General features: G+C 38.2%; 2 protein-coding genes across 12 annotated transcripts in view; one reads left to right on the top strand and one right to left on the bottom strand.

The window, feature by feature from the left end:
• CAGE1 (cancer antigen 1) overlaps positions 1–11216 on the bottom strand; it is a 55465-nt gene extending 44249 nt beyond the window's left edge. For 4 of the 10 annotated variants that reach the window (XR_006202456.1, XM_042937966.1, XM_042937960.1 and 1 more), the window contains exons 1-4: positions 10548–10707; positions 9112–9329; positions 5832–5919; positions 2336–2856 (exon numbers count right to left, since the gene is read on the bottom strand). Coding sequence is in view for 9 of the 10 variants with exons in the window: in XM_042937966.1 (XP_042793900.1) it covers positions 2336–2856; positions 5832–5919; positions 9112–9329; positions 10548–10569 (849 nt within the window). In the remaining variant the exon portion in view is untranslated. Of the gene's footprint in view, positions 1–2335; positions 2857–5831; positions 5920–9111; positions 9330–10547; positions 10709–11005 lie in introns of those variants that run through there. The other 6 variants (XM_042937963.1, XM_042937964.1, XM_042937965.1 and 3 more) reach the window with 6 other exon arrangements.
• Positions 11217–11386: 170 nt separating this feature from the next.
• RIOK1 (RIO kinase 1) overlaps positions 11387–21406 on the top strand; it is a 29866-nt gene continuing 19846 nt past the window's right edge. Inside the window, exons 1-5 of one of the 2 annotated variants that reach the window (XM_042937970.1) lie at positions 11387–11600; positions 14655–14868; positions 16614–16704; positions 17893–17962; positions 19252–19294. In XM_042937970.1, the coding sequence (XP_042793904.1) occupies positions 11530–11600; positions 14655–14868; positions 16614–16704; positions 17893–17962; positions 19252–19294 (489 nt within the window). In that variant the 5' untranslated portion in view covers positions 11387–11529. The other variant, XM_042937972.1, reaches the window with a different exon arrangement.

The following is a 21406-nucleotide window of genomic DNA, read 5'->3' as shown; positions in this document are numbered from 1 at the left end:
CTGGGTGGCTCAGTCGGTTAAATGTCTGGCTTCAGCTCAGGTCATGATCTCACAGTTTGTGAGTTCAAGCCCCACATTGGGCTCTGTGCTGACAGTTCAGAGCCTAGAGTCTGCTTTGGATTCTGTATCTCCCTTTCTCTGTCTGCTCCTTGCCTACTCACACTTTGTCTCTCTCAAAAATAAACATTAAAAAATAAAAAATAAAAAATGCTGTTATTTATTTTTGAGAGAGGGAACAGACACATGGGGGAGGGGGAGCAGAGAGGGAAAGAGAAAATCCTAAGCAGGCATGAGGCTCAGTGCAGAGCTCAATGCAGGGCTCGATCCCACAACCGTGAGATCATGACCTGAGCTGAAATCAAGAGCTGGGTGCTTAACCGACTAAGCCACCCAGGCTCCCCTGAATGAAAACTACTTTTATTGCCTGCTAAACCATTATCTCATTGCTATGACTCCTGTGAATGTAAGAATGTCAGACGAACATGTTTTGCCATTGACTTTCTGCCCACAACACAGGTTTTAGGGGCTTTTTCAAAGGACAATAAATTGTAGTAAGAAAATACTGAAATGAATATGACATTAAAAATCCTGTAAAAGATATTTGCAAGGATGGGCTGTATAACTTCCTAGAACTTAGAGATATTGGACCCCTGTATTTTTTTTTTAATGTTTATTCATTTTTGAGAGAGAGAGAGAGAGAGAGCGAGCCTGGAAGGGGCAGAGAGAGAGGGAGACAACAGAATTTGAAGCAGGCTCTAGGTTCTGAGCTGTCAGCACTGAGCCCTATTCAGGGTTCGAAGTCATGAACCTGCCAGATAATGACCTGAGCTGAAGTCGGAAGCTTAACTGACTGAGCCACTCAGGTGTCACTGGACCTCTCTTTTAATGGTTTACTATCATTCTGAGATAAAAACAACTATCCCTACAGAGGCCTACAGGTTCTACTATCTGGTCTTGCTGCCTAAGGCTACCTTTCGTCCTCATCTACTACATGCCTCCTTCAATCCAGGCTTCTGTCAGGTCCTAGTGGGTGCCATGTTCCCTGAAGCCACAGGGTTTTCCACATGTTACTTCTGCATGGAATGCTCTCCCACCCACAGTTCCTTAACTCATAACTTATCCTTCAGAGCTCAGCTCAATGACCACTACTTCCAGAAGCCTCCCCCAAACTCACTGACTAGGACAGTAAGACTCCTGTCATTTTATTCACAGCTCTTACCATCCTTGCAGCTTACAGTTTATATGTAATACTACAGCACGTTATCTACACTTTACATACACTTTATATGTAACCACTCAGAGCCTTATCATAGTTGAAAGTTTACATTTATTTGTGTGATTCTTTAATGTGAGTCTCCTCTCTACTAAGGTGTTACTTTCATGAGGACAAAATCCACATTCTTTAAAACCATTATATAATCAACACATAGCATAGAGCCTAGCACAGAATAGGTTCCAGAAAGTATTTATTGACTGAATAAATGACTAAATGCAGTGGAAATAGGAAGGAGCAATCTTGAGAAATGCTAATTAAGCAGATTTTTTAAATGCCATTTTCCAGAATCAATACAGGGAAATAAAGTTCTCTTTTAAATAGTGCTTCCAAATAAATGAACAAAAAAACTGCTCATACTTGGAAATGAAAAATAGTCATAGCTTTTCTCATCAGACTTAAAATAAAAAGGTATTATTTTTACTATTCTTGGATTATATTTGCCCATACCAAGTCTTAAAACTATTACTTTTAAAAAATTTTCAGAGAGCACATAGAATTTATACTAGTGGCATCTTCAGTGTTCTTAGGATACTACATGTATGCCCAGAATCAATAAGTCAAAAGACAAATTAGTATTTTCACTTTGGTAGAAAAACTAACATTTTATACTTGTTAACTGAAACCCCTCATGATAGAAAAATTTTAAGATTTTCCTGTCAAATAACTTAATACCTCCATCCTTCTTCCTCTTCTCAACCTTTTCCTTACTGTAAACTCTTGAGTTCCAGCCAATTTGATTCACAAATATAAAAGCCAAGGCACCATGTAGATGCTAAGACACATAAAAGGATGAGTAAGACAGAGCCTTGGTCCTCAAAGACATGACCATTCAGTAGGGCTAATCTCCATGTATGGACATGATTTTAATACAAAAATCTGTTTCTAAATTGATTTAAGATCTCAGAAGGTATTTTCCCCAGAGAAGCAATGTCCCTCTTGCTGATTATTAGATTTAGTGGTACTTGGAAAAGTCTAAAATTATATACATAGTTTTGGGGTTTTTTTTGAAAGCACATATTTTAATACTCCACAAGCTATATTGACCACCCCAAAATTTACCTTCTCTGTTGCATAATTAGCTTTCAGATCAAGCTGGTTAAAGCCGTTCTCTTTGTAAAACGGTTTGTCAACATCACTGGGTACATTTTCCTCATACCAGAAGCTCTGAGGTTGACTAGGTTTGAGGGCAGATTCTGTGGCAGCACTTTTAGCCAGTGACATTTCCATGAATTTCACTGTCTCTCCACTGCTGTGGACTACAGGTGGACTTCTAGAAGGTTGTATGACACATTTATGAGCAAATTGCTCTTCATTTGTAGAAGTGCTAGTTCCCAGTGAATTTTCTTCCTTAAATGAATCTTCCTTTATATTAGTGCCTTTTGCACAATAATACACATGATTTTGCATTTCGGGTTGTACTGTATAAGGTAAGCCTTTCAGATTTTGAAATGTTATCATTTCATTACTAAATGCTTCTGTGTGATGAAATTTGCAAATGGGTTCAAATTGTCTGAAGGAAGAAATGCTGGGGTCAACTAGTTGAGGTAGTACATTCTGTGAGTCATTTCCAATGTTGAAATCTCATTAGAAAGAGAAAGATGGAAATAAGAATTAGCTGTCCATACATTTACATGCTAACAGTTATATTTACATTTATGAAATAAACTGTTGGGAGTCTTTTTAAAATTATATTTATGTCAACATTTTTTTATTGAGTGTATTTCAGCATGGCTTTGTGCTAGCAAACAAAATAAACTACTTTTTACATGGAGACCAGAAGTTCTCAAATGACTGCTACCAAAAAAGTTTGTACATCATTCTGGTCAAATGCCATTACAACAAATTCCAAGATATCTTCAAAATTCTTTTGTTGTACTGTAATTTTAAAATGTTTTGATTATGTGTCCAAAGAATACAAAAGCACAATGAACAGTATAATTACAAACACACATAAACTTGGTTAATCTCACAGCAATCCCCTGAGCCAGGCACTGTTATTATCCCTGTTTTACAGATAACGAAACTGAGACATAAGAGATGTTAAGTCACTTACTTGCCTAATGTCACAGGTTGGGTAGGCAGTGCACCTGGGATTCTAGAACACTACTTCTAAATGCTGTGTTTGTCAACATGACAAGTTATCCAGACTTAAGACATTTAAAAAAATTTTTTTTAACGTTTATTTATTATTGAGAGACAGAGACAGAGCATGAGTAGGGAAGACAGAGGAGGAGACACAGAATCCGAAGCAGGCTCCAGACTCCGAGCTGTCAGCACAGAGCCCAATGAAGGGCTTGAACTCTCAAACTGCGAGATCATGACCTGAGCTGAAGTTGGATGCTTAACCGACTGAGCCACCCAGGTGCCCCAAGAAATTTTTAAAAATCAGAAGTAGAGATGCTTGGGTGGTTCAGTTGGTTAAACGTCCAGCTCTTAGTTTGGGCTCAGGTCATTATCTTAGGGTTTGAGCCCCAAGTTGAGCTCTGGGCTGACATTGTGGAGCCTGCTTGGGATTCTCTCTCTCCCTCTCTCTCTCTGCCCCTCCCCCACTCATGCTCAGCATTCCCTCACTCTTTCTCCCCCTCCCTCAAAATAAGTAAACATTTTAAAAATTAAAAAGATAAAAATCAGAAGCAAATAGGCAATAAAACGTTACAAAACTAATTAATGATGCCTCCTTCTATCTAAATTCCCTCCTTTCCCCCTCTTGAGAGAGAACTACAAAAGCTGGTATGTATTTATTCTTTCCACCCATATTTTTCTGCTTTCATTACTCAATTATGTACCTTAAATAATATATATCAACTTCCAAGAATTGGAAAGAAATACCTAACAGTTCCATTTATTAAGTAGTGAAGCTCAACTTCAGTATTTGTCTCAACAACTTAGATGTTTGAAAATTACACACAAACTGAAAGAAAAATATAATGCTTTATTTTATTCTCATACAATTGAACTTACTACTTGGATGCACTACTGGGTATCACGTGTCTCAAATCTTGGAATCAGATAGGACAATGCCAACCATCACTTTCTATTCTACATTGATTTTTGTACAATACTTGCTTTTTATCACAGCAACCTTCAAAGACCCAGCTTTGCAAATAATACTTTATAGAAAGGGTTATAGTATGGTTTTACACTGAAATAGTAAACTATCTCAAGCTGGTAGCTTGTGGAGTCCAACAGATGTCCAGTGTCACAGCTTCCTAAATATTTCAAAATGTCATGCAGCACCCTGGGTGATATACAGTACAGTACTATTTTCCGTGCTTTAAAATTGTATGTAAATAGACTCAAATTACATTTGTAACATATACATTAGACATAAAACATATGTATATACTTATATCCATACAAAAGTCTTTATTTCACTTAAAATTTTGCTTTTCAGACTTAGCCATGTAAATATCTGTGATTTGGTTCATTTTACTGAAGGATTACACTTTAATCCCTTTTTGTTAGATACGTTTCTAATTTTGCTGTTAAAAACAACCTTCAGTAAACATCCTTATACATGTTTCCTTGTACACTAAGAATTTTTGTCTAGGTTCTGGATATACATACCTCAAAGTAGAATCACTGGATTATAGAAAATGTTACCTTCAACTTCACTAGACATTGCAAAATTACCCTCCAAAGTAGCTGTACCAATTTATACTTCCAACAAGAGCATAGAAGTTTATTTGCTCTACTATGTCCCTCCAACGCATATTAAACTGGTATGCATTAAATGGTATTTTGTGGTCTTTTGAATAGTCTTGCAGGTTTCCTTTTCTGTGATCTGCCTGTTAGATACTGTTATGGCCTCAACTGAATCTCCCCAAAAATCACATGCTGAAGGCTTAACCCCCAGCATCTTACAGTGTGACTGTATTTGGAGATAGGACCTATAAAGAGGTAATTAAGGTTAAATGAGGTCATAAAAGTGGGGCCCTAATACAATATGACTGGTGTTCTTATAAGGAAGAAAGGACATCTGGGAGGCCTCAGGATAAACCAACTCTTCTGACACCTTGATCTTGGACTTCCAGACTCCAGAACTGTGAGAAAATAAATTTCCGTAGTTGAAGTCACCCGATCTGTGGAGTTTTGTTATGGCAGCTCCAGCAAGCTAATACGTACACTTGGCCTGTTTGTCTATCAAGCTCTAGGGGTCTTTTTCTTATTGGAGTTCTTTGTTTTGGATACTAATCTCGTCAATGTATACATTGCATGTGTTTTTAGTCTGTGTCTTGTTTTTTTTTTTTAATTTTGTTGGTTATAATTTGGTCATATAGAAATTATTTTTTATTTTAAGATAGTCAAATGTGTTGCTAATGGTTTGTACTTCTCATGTTACTCTCTGGGCCTCATGCTTCTCATCTGGGTAGATAAAAACAACCCTTATTCAAAAAGAAAAAAAAAAACCTATTTCATAGGATTGTTTGTGGAGTGTGATCATGCATATAAAGTGTATATTAGCACATGGCTATTATTATTATTGCTGTTATCACAGGACACGTACACACACAAATCTTGTTTCTCTGTGTATTGCCAACAAAGAGATACTCACCACCTAACCAGTCATCTAGTGTGCTATAAATTTCTTCAGCAAGTGTGAGTTTAGACTCATCTTCCCTTTTTACATTCTTTATTTCATTCTGTATTAATAATAAAAAAGGCATTAGTGTTAATACTTTAAACAAACATCAGAAGCTTCTTCTAAATGTGTATGTACATTGCTATGTAACTTTTCTCTTAGTATTTTTTGTTGCATGGGTAGAATGTACTTTCCAGTATCCTTCCCTACTGTATATCTGAGCTCTTTTACTAAAAAGTAAAACCATGCTAAGGGAGTCACGATATTAAATGACGTTAAGCAAGTATCTTGCTATTTTAATATTTTAGTTTTTTTTGTAAGTCAAATCGTGGTACCACAAACATGAGTATATAATAATGTATAAATCTCTGATAATCCTTTGGAGTCTGTTAAATCTGGTCTAAAGATCTATTAGGGTAGTTGTCATTCAAGTCTTTTAACAGTGAAGATACAGAGTGGGTTCCAGTAATGAGGTGAAATCTGATTTCCAATAGATAAAAATCTATAAAAATTCATGTAAGACTTATTCTCAAAGTTATCTCAATGTTATCTAAGGGAAAGGTTTTATTAAGTAATATTTTAAATGTTTGAGGAAAACATTGGTTTCATTATGAACAGTGTACCAGGCATGTAAGACAAATGATGCTCTAAAAAATTTGTATCTCCTACTAAAATCAGCTGGTTACACGCTTCTATTCAATCATGCTTTTTATAACATTGTTCCACTTATTGAAGGTACCTAATAAGTATGATAAAAACTGAGTTATATTTTATAAAAATTTGTTTTTTAGACTTCTTGCTAATTTAGACCATTCCTGCTAATTAGATTTTAAACATATCAAGAAGAATATCCTTTATTTATTTATTTATTTATTTATTTATTTATTTATTTATTTTTTAATGTTTTTACTTATTTTTGAGACAGAGAGAGACAGAACATGAGCGGGGAAGGGGCAGAGAGAGAGGGAGACACAGAATCCGAAGCAGGCTCCAGGCTCCGAGCTGTCAACACAGAACCCGACGCAGGGCTTGAACTCACAGACTGTGAGATCGTGACCTGAGCTGAAGTCGGACGCTCAACCCAGGTGCCCCAAGAAGCCACCTGGCGCCCCAAGAAGAATATCCTTTAAAAAAAATAGTACTATTCACATGTATTGATGTTATATTTACATAAACTTCTTGGAACTCCACTACTCGTTGAATTTCATAGACTACCTCTAACTCTAGTCTTCTATGATAATACTGTCTTTAAAATATGCTTGTTGTTCCTTTGGTTTATAAATTCTTTATAAAGAATAAAATACTCCGGGAGTTCCAAGACAGAGAACCTCTTACATAATTTAGGAGATTCATTCTTTACAATTTGATATATATAATATGTTAGACTTTGACTAACACTGTAATACTATGATGAAATTTTCTTTTAAAATGAAAATATGAAAGGGGTCACCTGGGTGGTTCAGTTGGTTAAGCCTCTAACTTTGGCTTAGGTCATGATCTGGCAGTTTGTGAGTTGGAGCCTGCATCAGTGCTGAGCCTGCTAGGGATTCTCTCTCTCTCTCCCCCTCTTTCTCTCTGCCCCTCCCCCACTTGCATGCACATGCACACACATGCATTCTCAAAGTAAATAAACTTAAAAAAATAAACGAAAATATGATAAAAGTTATCATTATGAAAATAATCTTGAACATTTTAAAAAAGAGAGAAAGTAAAAAACACTCAAAAGCCCACTACCCAGTGAGAAGCAATGTGATCATTTTTCTATGTCACCAAATATACAGTTGACCCCTCAACAACATGGGTTTGAACTTCCCGGGTCCACTTACACAGATTTTCTTATAAATACAGTATAGTACTATAAATGTATTTTATTCTCCTAATGATTTTCTAAATCACATTTCTTTCCAGTATATAATAAAGATAATACACAAAATATGTGTTAATTGACTGTTTGTTATTGGTAAGGCTTCTAGTCGTAGTAGGCAATTAGTTAACTTTTGGGGGAGTCACAAGTCATATGAAGCTTTTCAACTATGAGGGGAGTCAGTACTCCTAAGTGCTGCATTGTTCAGGGGTCAACTGTGTATCTGTATTATCATATTTAAGGTTTACATATCTACTGTACATCTGTGCAAACATCTAACTAGGTTCCTATTGGTAAAAATTTGGTTGCTTCTAGTGTTTAAATAATGCCTTTCATGAAAGTTTACTTGTTTATTTATAATCTCTACACCCAGTGTGGTGCTTGAACTTACAACCCAGAGATCAAGAGTCACATGCTCTTCAAACTGAACCAGTCAGGCACCCCTGATGTTTATTTATTATAGGTAATCCTGCACATAGCTCATTTGCATACTTCCTTGAGATAGAATTAAAAATAAAATGCAATTTCGTCTCACTAAATAGCCCTTTATTTTTTTTAAAGATGTGTTTCTTCAGTTTGTTTTGTTTTTATTTATTTTGAGAGAGAGAGAGACAGAGACAGAGACAGAGAGCGCCTGTGCATGCACATGTCTGCAGGGAAGGGGCACAGAGAGAGGGAGAGAGAGAATCCCAAGCAGTCTCTGCGATCCAACAAACCAGGAGATCATGACCTGAGCTGAAATCAAAAGTCAGACGCTTAACCAACTGAGCCACCCAGGCACCCCACTAAATAGCCCTTTAGATAGTTTATGCCAATTTATGGGTTAGCCCACATGAAATTGTCAATATTTGTCCATTTTCAAACTATAAAAAGGCAATTACATATGGCACAAACTAATTCACTCCTATTATTTCCCTACACTCCTAGTAATTGTCAAACATTCATCACAATTTGGGACAGTATAATTTTTTTTTAGTTTATGAGAAAGGACACTTGTAATTGTCATTAAGATAAAGTCATTTACATGCAGGGCTCTGTCAATACCATGATGAATGACATCTAAATCATTTGCATGCTGACATATTAGAACATGCTCAAGACCAGATGTCTGGCCCGTTGGGCTCTTTTCCTGCCTCTGTAACCGAGTTGTTGTGGCCATGTCCCCCTGGCTGCATGCTTAGGACTTTGTGTGGAGGCTAGAAAGGATCAGGTTTAATGCTCTATTTGTAACGTTCTACCTTTGGGAAAACTAGACCGTGTATTCCCCTCCTTTGAGCCTCCACTGGAGATTCTTTTACTGTTTTTCGTATTTTTGAGGACATTTTCAGAGGAAGACAACGTGAAAGCCGAATACATCTATACCTCCTAGAACTTACAAGTAATGCACACCTGAGGCAAGTCTGAATTGGTACTGCTGGTGTCCATATAGAAGGGAGAATCTGGGCAAGTTAAGTCTTGACAAAGACTGCTGACATTCCTGGCATCCGCTTCCAAGTTGCTTTCTAATTTTTCATGAGAAGCATCCACTTCAAAATGCACAGGATCTGAAGGTGATGACCAAACTTTTTGATAATCCTTGTTCCTAACTGGTGAATGATGAAAGTCTTCTTTTAAAAAAAAACATAATTTTAATGTTTATTAGTATATGCGAACAGAGAGCTTTGTCCCCCATGCCTTCTCACATTAAGAAAGCAGCAAAGTTCAGTGTCCTAAATTTTAAAATGTCATTGGTCAAGTTATTAGAAAAAAAATTTTTTTAGTCTGAGTATACCATGGTCACTTTGTATAGTGATTTGGACAAAAACAAGTCGATATGTGTGGCTACTATCCAATAATTCCCTAGAAGACTTGGGACTCAGAAAGTGAAGGGACCTCTCAGTTACTTAATCAAAAGATATTTACAAAATATTATCAGAGAACTATTAGGTTCCACAAAATACTGTTTTTCTATTTACTTGGTACTTTCTATTATCTCATTATCAAGTCAAATCCAACAATGTAAATCCGTTTCCCCCACTTTCCTATGCCACACCCATTCTCTCAGGCCACTGGGTTTGAAAACTTGGAGATGCCTTTGGTATCCTTCTAGCTCATCATTATGAGCCATCCAATTACCAAGTCCCGTCCATTTCTCTTTTAAAAATGTTTTTCGTAACCCATGCTTTCTTTCTATACTCGCGCCATCAAACAGGCCCATACTCTCATGACTTCCTCAGGTCGGGGATGGTAGTGGACAGGATGTCCAATCACCTGGAGACCAAGTTCTTCTGCTGGACTTTCTAGGACTCCCATAGCCTGGACCCACATTACCTATCCAATACTCGCCTGCTCTAGTCAGATCATACTCCTTACTATTTCAGTCTGACCTGGCAAATGCTTCTCTCTCCTAAAGCCTTCCTATATACCCATTCAACTAAAAAATTCCTGCAACATGGGAAATCTCTACAATTCAGCACCTATTTGTTTTGCCGTTTTAGCTTTTACCACCCTTTCAAGGGTGTTAGTATTTACAGATTATTAATGCCTCCAGAAGAGTCCATTCATGATTTTCCAGTAATCACCGCAGCAAACAGCAATGTTGTTCGCAGAGTAAATACTGATCGAATGAATGAATCCTGCAGTTCAAAGATTTTATTTCTATTAAAACTTCTCAATTTACAGTTGCTACCTATTTGCCCGGATTATTTTATTGAATTATCGAATTAATGAACAATTTATTGAGGCTTGATTTGTTTTCCCAAAGCCATGCCATCATCTGAAGTATAAAAAGCCAGTAAGACAAGCAGGCTAGTCGGGCTTAGTGAAAGGCCTAACTTTATGCTCACCTTTTCCACCTTCCGAACACATAAATGCTGCCTAGGCTGTGGTGAAAGGAATCTGAAAAATCTTCGTTTTCCAAATGCAAAAAAACTCAAGGCCCTTATTTCTTCAATTTCTTTGTTGGTGAACCTAGAACTTCCATTTACACTTTTATAAATTTGTTCACATGGCGCAATCTGTCAACTTACTTTAAAGTTAGGTTTACTTTTTCCATCTTTCATCCTGTCCTTACCAGGTCTTTGCCAACATTTTTAAAGTATTTATTCAGATGTTTGGGTAGATATTCCAGGAACATTATAAAGCTGTTTTAAGATGGGCGCTAAAAGGGTCGTCATTTGGAGTTACCACCAACATTCTAGTTTTAAAATTCTCTCAGTTGTATGACAAACATTTTAAAAACCACTCCTCTCATTTTCCCTCAAAACAATGCACCAAACTTTTCAAGTCTAAAAAGTGTGCTCACTTTCAGGGTCCATAGCTTCTTGGATCCGCTGTAAGGATTTAGCGCTTCCACCTTCCGCACAGGGTTTCGCGGGAGGAAGAAAAACGCATCACGACCTCATCCACTGAAGGCTTTGAAAAACTCGGAGTTGGCACACGGGCGCGCTGGAACGGCCCTGTGTGACGCCCGCCCACCGCCCTAGCCAGTCTCGGCTCGCTACGACGCCAGGCGGGCTCCCACGCCCTGCGCCACGCCCCACGCCCCAGGGGCGCGGCCGGGGGAAGGGCGGGACTTCCGGCAGGATTGAGACTTCCGGTCGGGCGGGAGTTCCGGTCAGGGCGGTCCTAACTGTCCTGGTTGTAGGTCCTTATCTCTCTTAGCACGTGGCGTTCGCTTTTGGCGTTGGAGCTTCTGAACAGTTTGATAGGCGGGCATCTGCCCAGAGGGGGTTGGATGGGCTGCGTGTAGCGCTGTCTCTGTGCGGCTTCCGTCCCAGCGCGGGGCGGACGGCCTCCAGAGGCGCCGAGGCTCTGCGCGCTTCCGTCATGGACTACCGGCGGCTGCTGATGAGTCGGGTGGTTCCCGGGCAGTTCGACGACGCGGATTCCTCGGACAGGTGGGCGAGCCCCTTTGGGCACACAGACTCCGTAAGGATTCTGCTGTCTCCGCCGCCGCGGGCAGCCTCGGGCTTTTTGAGGGAGACAGGTATTTCATTCGGAGTAGTCTCTCCACAGCCCTTTGCTTCTTTCTCCATGCCAGCCGGGTCTTTTAATCCCACTTTGCGCCAGAGTTCACGAAAGCCACTTGTCAAGGGAGTTCCAGATTGGCTAGCCTCGCTGAGAGGCAGAGTTGGAGACAGTGGTTGGGAAACGTAGATTTTTAGTCTTTAACTGCATTTGGCGTTCAAAAAATATTTGAGCACCTGTCGTGGGCCAGGTTTTGTCCTCGGCGCGGGAGATGGTGGTGAACAAGATTAAGTCCCTGCAGTCTTTGAATTTTACCTTCTATTTGGGAAGGAGGGCAGACAATTAAGTACATAGAGATATAAACAAAAACCCCCCACAGATAATATACTCTATGCAAATAATTAAAATCAGTTGGTAGATTAAGTAATGACAGTGTCAGGGATGAGTTAAGTCCACATCTGGAACTAACCTCAGGAGGAGCAGAGGGAACAGCAGTTCAGGAAGAGGAGACAACAATGCACAGGCCCAACGTTGGCATCACTCTTGACTGTGAAAGAAAGGGCTAGAGGCCAGTGTACCTAGAGCACAGCACAGGTAGTTGAGAAGATGGCTAGGTAATGATGTAGAAGTGAGAAGGGGCCAGATCATATAGAGCCTTATAAGGGATGATAAGCAGTTGGGATATTCTAGGTCTTAACAGAAAGCCATAGGAGGGATTTTACTAGGGGAATGACAATCTGATTTATGATTTAAAGGAATTACTCTGTTATGGAGAGGATGGTTGTAGAGGGCATGAGTGGAAGCAGTTCAAAAGTGATAAAGTAATTCAGTTCAAACATGAGGGGAGCTAGAGATAGGGTCACGGGATATGTTTTGGAGGTAGAAGTGACAAGGTTTGGTGGTAGATTGGCTGTGGGATGTGAGGCAAAAGGATTTCAGGATAACTCCTACATGAAACATAAGAGTTCCTTTGGAATTCCAAGAAAACATTTTTTACTTTATATTCACAGTAAAGATTCATTGCATGTAGATTTTAGTAGTCATTTGGGGATTTTTTTTTTTCCAGTAAAAATATGTTGATCATTTTCTGTGTGCCAGGTCTAGTGTTAGTGGGTAGGGATACATTGTAAACACCACCCTGATTGACACAGAGCTTACATGATAGGAGGAGAAACATTAAATAATTGGACAAATTATTTGTATTAGAATTGGGTAAGTAGTACAAAGGAAAAAGGAGTGAAGAAGATGGGAGACTTTCCTGACCAAATGATGATAATCTAATACTGAAAGGTTACATAAGATTTAGAGAAACAAGAAGATTTTATTTCAGATGCATTCCAGGTTTATGTTTCCAGATAACCATATAAAAGTCTTTAGGGAAGAAGTAGGAAGAAGAAACAGCCCAGTGTGGCTGGTAAATAGTTGGCAGTAATGGGTATACACTGGTTTACCATCCATCACTGGATATTGTGAAGATAAGCCAGTGGACTTTGTGACCCTGCCACACTCCAGGGTCCACTCCACTGGGAGGTGGGGGGAGAGCATAATGTATTGGGTAGGTAGAAGCCAAAGATGCTGCTAAAATCCTACAAGGCAGAAAACGACCTCCCACCACAAAGAATTGTCCAGCCAAGGTTGAGAAGTTCTGGTACAAATGAAGTATAACTTTGGGGCGCCTGGGTGGCTCAGTCGGTTGAGCGTCCGACTTCAGCTCAGGTCATGATCTTGCAGTCTGTGAGTTCGAGCCCCACGTCGGGCTCTGTGCTGACAGCTCGGAGCCCGGAGCCTGTTTCAGATTCTGTGTCTTCCTCTCTCTCTGACCCTCCCCTGTTCATGCTCTGTCTCTCTGTCTCAAAAATAAAGAAACATTAAAAAAAAATTAAAAAAAAAACAACAAACAAATGAGGTATAACTTTAATGTGCCATTGTAGATTGTTGGCAATTAAAGGATCAAATTAAGGATTTTGTTTACAAAATCGTAGTAAATAGCAGGTGTTTGATGATTATTCTCTTCCCACCCATGTCCATGGAGATTTGGAACCCTTTGAGCTGTGGCTAATTAATAATCAGGATTGATCACCTGAATTTACTGAACTCTTGTCTGACCATTTTTAAGCTGGTAGTTCACATTATCAGGGTTCTATGTGGTTCCTGTGTTTGTTCTCTACATGAGTGGTCAAAACTGGTGGGACCTCTGTTGAATCTGACCTGCAGACATATTTTGTTTGGTATGCACAGTGTTTGGTTAAAATTAAATGTACCAGTTAAGTGGGAGATTTAAAAGTCCACACTTCTGGCTTCTCTTGAAAAACTAAGATCTGGTAGCACTGGCTCTGAATTTTCACATGGCAGAAAAACACCCTATTGGTTGTGCTCCATTTACTCTGGGCCTGATCTCTGGGTTTGACAATCACCACTTCTCTTACTGAATTACACCCAGACTGCTCTGAATTACACCACTCATTTGTGGTGCTTATGTTCACCATTCCTTCCCTTTATGAATAGGGGTGATTTGAAGTTCTTTATGTAGCACAAATCTTGATATAGCTTCTTTTGTTGGAGTGGTATTGAGTTCAAGGTAAGGCTGCTTTAGGCTTAGTCCCAAATTTTGTCAGAAAGCTTTCCCCCAGCTGACTCTTAAGACATATCTGTGAATGGTTTTCCTGGAATTGGGTCTGGTGTACTGGTCAGAGTGCATTCATTCAGCAGAGAAAATGACAATGTAAATCCTGACTTCATTAAGGCCGAAGTGGTTTAACATCTGATGTACCTCTTCTTTAGTAGGACCTGGAGAATAAGCAAACAATGGGAATGCCACTTTGAAAAACAGAACCTGGTATTAAGTTTGAGTTTATTGGGAGATAACGTTGAGAGGAAAACTTTTAGATTTATTGGTATAAATTTAGTCTGTTATATCACAAATAGCTGCATGTATAAATCCAATTAGAGTTATGTGGAAACATGCTGCACATTGTTATTTCTAGTGAAAACATTGACCTGAGGACCATCAGAGAGGAAGATATTCTGTTTGAAGATCTGCAGAAGAATGTGCCTGAGAAGATGGGTGGAGGTGATATGGAAGAGAAGGAGGAGGAGGAGGAAGAGGAGGAGGAGTATGATGATGACGACTGGGATTGGGATGATGGAGTTGGAAAACTCACCAAAGGTTGTACCTCAAATGCAAGGAGTAACCCACAGGTATTTTACAAATGATTGTATACATCTTTATGTTATTTATGTCTTCTTTTTTCAAAGGACTTTTTGTTGTTCTTGACTTGAATTGGAAGATTTCCCTCAGGTTATGTTGCCCTGTAGCCCCAACCTTTAACGGGTTTTGTTCTTCATCCTTTTTGTATTTCTGATAATTTCCTGGATGTAGGTTCTTTTCATAGTCAGTACATTTTAAAAACTATTTAAATTATGGTAAGATTAGGAGCTTTAAAGTCTGCATGGGAAAAGATGCAAATAGGCAGTTCACTACAAATGGTTAGGAAACATGGAGAGAAAGTTCAGCTTCCTTAATAATTAAAAAATGCAGATTAAATATGTAGAAATGCTGTTTTTTCACTTATGAAACTGACCAAGATGCAAAATCTATAATTGCTGATTGAGTAAATAAGTACTTATTTAGAGGATAAACTGGTATGTGATAAAAGCTTTTAAAACATAAAATAAATGCTTTGATTCAGCAATTCTTTTAAGATTGTGCCAAGAATGGTGTTATGAGAATGATTCTCCAGCATTGTTTATAGAGAAACACTGGAAACAAGCTTGACTAAATTTGTTGTGGGACTGATTTCACACAATGGGATATTATGCAGCCGTAAAATACATTGCAGTGAAAAACTATATTAATGACATGAATCTGCCATCACCTACTGTGTACCAGGCACAAGTTATCAGACTGTAGAGCCTGCTTCTCAACTGGAAGTACTCTGTTTCAGGATTTTGCAGAGCCTTAGGATTAACATGGTACATTTTACTAAAGCATAAAGATTTCTGAAAGAGATGGAGGGGGAAAAAACCAACAGTATTTCTTTGAATATTAAGATTGCTATATTGTGGATAAGAATGAGTGCATTTTAAAAACAACCAGATGAATTTCACACTTGTCTGTTTTGGTGAGACGTTGAGCTATTTTAATACAGAGTTTATTCTCTTTTAATAAAGATAGAATAAAAGGCAAGTGTATATGCTTAAATGTTAACTATTATCTTTGGGTGCTGGGAATGTAGATGATTAAAATTTTACCTGTGTTTTCTACTGTGAATCTGTACTTAGAAATGTTTTTAAAGTTATATCTGGTAGAAAACTTTAAATAGGTCTATACAGACAGCATAGGTCTATGCAGTCAGCCTCACACTTGTAAGCTGAGATACGTGGAGTAAATCAGTCATTGTTACGAGCCCTTTTTATCTGTACTATACTCCCTTTGAATAAGGGTTCTTTCTTTTTGTTATTATTTTAGTTTGTGTATAGCGCCAGTGTAAGTGGTAAGCCTCATGCCTGATCTTTCCCTTTCTTGAGACAATAGGCCCAAAATGAAATTCTTAGAACGAGTTTAATGTTGGCCTTAGCCATTCATTATACGTTTTGGAGGTAAATGAACATTGTCAAATTCTAAATCTATTAACAGTTGAATTAAAAAAATGCATTTAATTACAATTTGTTATTTATAATAATGAGGAATACATTGTAGGGAGGTTAAAAAATACAGATTATACAGACTCTTCATTTTAGCCAGTAACTTTGTCCTATTTCAAATGTCTTTTTAAAAAATTTCTTGAGCAAATATGATTGATTCTTAACCTTTTCTTAGGGTACTCCTTCAAGTATTGATGCTCTGATAGTTAACTGTTAGCTAAGGAGAAAGACATGTAATAACTAACCTTAGGTCTGTATTTATAACTAGTGCCTTCAACTCTGGAACTTATTTCTTCTAGGCAAATCAGCAGACTTCCACCTACAATTTGGCCAAAATATCTACTCCAGCAGACAAGGTCTTACGGAAATTTGAGAATAAAATTAATCTAGGTGAGTTCATAAAATATATTTGGGCTACGAGGAAGTTATTCAGAAGCCATGAAGTGTCATAAATTTTGTTAGCTCAAGAAATGAGTGTGTTCAGTGTTACTGGCTGAATAATAATAATGTTTAGAGAAGATAAAAACTCAGTATTTAAAGACCTGGCTTTAGGAAGAGACTTCAGCTTCTGCTTTTTTAGCTCTGTTTGCTCCTCTGCTGTAAAAAAATTTACACATATCTGTTCAAGTTTTCGTCTGTTTTGTATTAAAGTAGCATTGTCTCAGACTAGAACGTTGAAAATATGTTGACCGTTGAACTTGGGGGTTGGGATGCTGACTCCATGCAGTTGAAAATCCACGTGTAACTTCTGACTCCCTCAAAACTTAACTACCAGTAGCCCACTGTTGACCAAAAGCCTCGCTGATCACATAGACAGTTGATAAACACATTTTATATGTTATGTATGTTATATACTAAGTTCTTACGATAAAAGAAACTAGATAAAAGAAAATGAAAATGTTAAGTCATAAATACATGTACAGTACACTACTGTGAAAAATCCATATATAAGTAGATCTGCATAATTCAAACACATGTTGTTCAAGTATCAACTGTACTAGAATATTGAATATAAATACGTTTTGTTTTACTAGACACTTTTTATGTACGCATTAATCATTTAGTGAGCTGTTGAATGCAAGGAATCAGAATGTTGATTTGAACCACCACCTCTTAAAAAATGCAGGATCATCTTTGTCTTATGGAAGTTGATTCATTATAAACCTAGCACAGTGTCTCTCATATCCTATCACTGACCTATAACTTGAAATGAAACTGTAGTTTTTAGAGTTAAACTTGGAATTCGGGCAGTTTATATTCCCAAATTAGCCGTATAAAGTATTAACAAGTGTCTGAAATTCAGCATATGCAGGTAAAGGATTTTGGGGAGATTCCTCGATCTGGGTTTCTGTGGCTCAAATTAGAGCTGTGTTGATGACAGTGACAACACTTGTCACTAAGGAGACACAACTTCATGCTCAACATCTAAAAACATTAATAGTTTTTCATCAATAAAAGATATTCTATATGTAACAAAATATTTGGAAAATAGAGGAGGAAGAAGGAAAAAGTATTCTATTCAAAATGTTGTCTTTTTGTCTTAACGGTTGTTTACATTGTGGATTTTTTAATTTTTAGATAAGCTAAATGTTACTGATTCTGTCATAAATAAAGTCACCGAAAAGTCTAGACAAAAGGAAGCAGATATGTAAGTAATATTTTAACTATAAAACATGGCGGATAGGGACTAATTCTAGACAAATGAGCATCTTGGTTATAATTCTTTTGGAAAGGATATTTCTTTATATGATTAAACCAGTTATTTTCTTTTTCTTTTTAGCTTAAATGAGGGTGTCCTTTCCTTAGTAAGTTGAGAATATTAAGTGAGTTTTAAATGTGTAGTCAAACTATAATCTTGTGAAATTCACAATGTGCTCTTGGGAGGGTAATGGTAAACTAAAATGTAGATTCCAGTTTAAACTGAAGTGTTAAAATGTAAAAATGCTTCCTTTTAAAAACTTATTAAAAATTTTTCCCTTCCATGAAATGTTTTTAAATTTTTATTTTATTATTTTTAAATTTTTTTAAGTAGGCTCCACGCCCAGTGTGGAGCTTGAACTCACGACCAACTGAGCCACCGAGGCACCCCTCCATGAAATATTTTAAAAAATGTAAGGGAAGATTTAAAATTAAATAGTGATCTAATAAGAATAATTTCTATTTATTCTTCTCAAAACCAGTTGTTTAAGTGCAAGCTAACTTCTATATGCTAAAAACACTAGGGCATTGACATATTGTAGAAAATGACATTAAGTTTATACAACTAGCAGTGTTAGAACCGAACTTAAAAACCAACTTTCTTCTGACTAAAAATCACTTTTCTTCTGGTTTATTGCTATCCCCAAGAGATACCAGCCTTTTGAGAACTGCCATAGTCATCTGTTATTTCATAGAAGTGTCTGAATCTTTGTGTTTGAATCTTTGAGTTGAGGTTAGTGTGCTAATAGAATCAGTGTCTGAGCTGAAGCCAGTCAGACTCTGCATTTTAATGCAGAACTCAAGAACTGTCTTTAGATGACAAAAACCCGTGTCTTTGTAGAAAGGGACTCTAAAGAGAAGGTGATATAAATGACTTTAAATCTCACATTAGATTAATAGAATCATTAAAGATTGAAAGACAATATTAACAGACCCGATGTTTCCTTTTTTGCAGCATGGTTCACCTTACCCCGGCTGCTCTCTTTATCTAATCCTTCTGAAATATGGATAGAATGATTTTTTCTTACTGCAGATGTGCTCCTTTTGCTCTAGGGAACTGAACTAATGATTAAGGGGACACAAAGGAAGCAACACTGAGCAATGAAACTACAATGAGATTATGAAATGGGTTATTAAAGAAAGTACCTACTTAGGAATTTTATGGGATGAGATACATTTCGAACTTTTTATTTTGGCTTCTGAATTTTGAATGTCACATTCTTTTTTGGTTTTGGTTAGGTATCGCATCAAAGATAAGGCAGACAGAGCAACTGTGGAACAGGTACAATTTAAATATGCTTTCATTTTAAGTTAGCATTTTAAGTTCTCATTTTAAATTAGCACTTCTTTTCTCTTGGGATTATAGTTTGCATTCATTCTTCTTGCTTAATGCTAATGTTACCTAAAATTACTCCTTCTAGTTTTGAGTTTAGAAGTCTACATTTTGAGGGGCGCCTGGGTGGCTCAGTCGGTTAAGCGTCCGACTTCGGCTCAGGTCATGATCTTGTGGTCTGTGAGTTCGAGCCCTGCGTCAGGCTCTGTGCTGACCGCTCAGAGCCTGGAGCCTGTTTCAGATTCTGTGTCTCCCTCTCTCTCTGACTCTCCCCCGTTCATGCTCTCTCTCTGTCTCAAAAATAAATAAACGTTAAAAAAAAAAAAGTCTACATTTTGTTTTATTGATAATAGATAACTTAGAGTCATGCCCCCCTCTGTGGCCACCATGCGGTGTTTTCATCTTCTATGAGGATGCAGAATTTACTGGAAGTCCAGAAATCTTTTGTCTTAAGATGTGCAGGAATTTTGTGAGCTTTATTAGAAGGTACCTGTCACAAAGTGAAGGGATAGGGCAATGCCTTCAGATTTTCACTAGAAATCCCTTACTTGGTTTAGACATTATGCTGGTTTTATTCTTTCTGTTCAAGAATGGGGGAAATTTTTCCTAATTTTCCCATATGTAGAGAGTTGTGAATTGGAAGTTAGCATTGGCTCCGATTTTTGACGTGAAGGTGGTAAAAAGGGTCAGAACATTGTTACTGCTATCTACCACCCTTCTCACCCCTACACAGAGGCACAAACATTTTGGAATAGTAGCCCCTGTGATCCCCAGATCCTTGATACAAGATGTGAACCCCCTGCTACTAGCCACCTCAGTCCCCAGCAGAGTAACACCCAACCTGAGCTCCAGAACCATTTGTGCAGTTGAAGAATTCCACCTGTAGTTGGGCAGGAGTGGGTCTGAGATCTGTGTCTTCCTTGTCCTCTCATTTATTTTGTGTGTGTGTGGTTGGAAACAAAGCGTATAGTCCAGCTGAGAGAAGTGAGGCAGCCATAATTTTCAAACACCCTAAAATAACAAAGGCAAGAAATCCTTTTTTCCCCCTTTTTCAAAATTAATTTTGAATTAACAATGTATATCTTGGTCTTAAGCTGTCTTTTTAAATATGTATTTGTAAAGTTTATTCCATTCTCCTGTTTCTCTTCCCTATTTTGTTTTTAAGCCATTTTGGTACGTTGCTCCTCCTACACCCCTGCCTTGGCTTCCTCCCAGTTTTGCAGCCACACAGGTGTGTGCCTGGATTCTCAGCGCGCCGCTTCCCTCTGCTGACCTGTGCAGTGAAGTGGGAATGTCAGTTAGGGCCCGTTAGCCCAATTCCCTTTCATTCCTCTCTAGTTGCCATAGTTGCAGTTTGGCTTTTTGTCCTGTAGTCTTTCCAGGGTTGTTTTGTTTTTATTAACCCTAGGTTTCTGGTATGACTGTGGCTGCATCACTGAAGGATAGACCCTAAAGTATAGTTAGATTTGGCCACTTCACACTGTCTCTCTCTGTGGAGCTGGAGGGGCTGCTGTGAGTGTCCCTTGAAATTGCATGTAAATATCTGGCTGGTTGAGTTCAGGCATGGATGAGACCAGGCTTTAAATTCCTTGCTTTCTGTTAAAGAGGACTTTGGGATCCTTTTTACTCAAGATTGATTGCTCTAACTTTGAAAGAGACCCTTTCCCTGATTTACTCATCTATAGCAGAGGTGCACAGACTCTTTCTTTAAAGGGTTAAATAATAGGGGCGCCTGGGTGGCTTGGTTGAGCATCCAACTCTTGATTTCAGCTCAGGTTATGCCCACATTGGTCATGCTCCATACTCAGTGCAGATCCTGCTTGAGATTCTCTCTCTCCCTCACCTCCCTTGTCCCATCCCTCCCCAACCACCCACTCGTGTGTGCGCGTGTTCTTGCTCTCTCTCTCTCAAATAAAAAATAAATGGGGTGCCTGGGTGGCTCAGTTGGTTATGTGTCCGACTTCTACTCAGGTCATGATCTCATGGTCCATGGGTCCCCCATCGGGCTCTGTGCTGACAGCTTAGAGCCTGGAGCCTGCTTCAGATTCTGTGTCTCCCTCC

This window comes from Panthera leo, chromosome B2 (genome assembly GCF_018350215.1).
Source record: "Panthera leo isolate Ple1 chromosome B2, P.leo_Ple1_pat1.1, whole genome shotgun sequence".
NCBI classification, from domain to species: Eukaryota; Metazoa; Chordata; class Mammalia; order Carnivora; family Felidae; genus Panthera; species Panthera leo.
The sequence above is the reverse complement of the archived record's forward strand: the minus strand, read 5'-3'. Positions and strand labels throughout refer to the sequence as shown.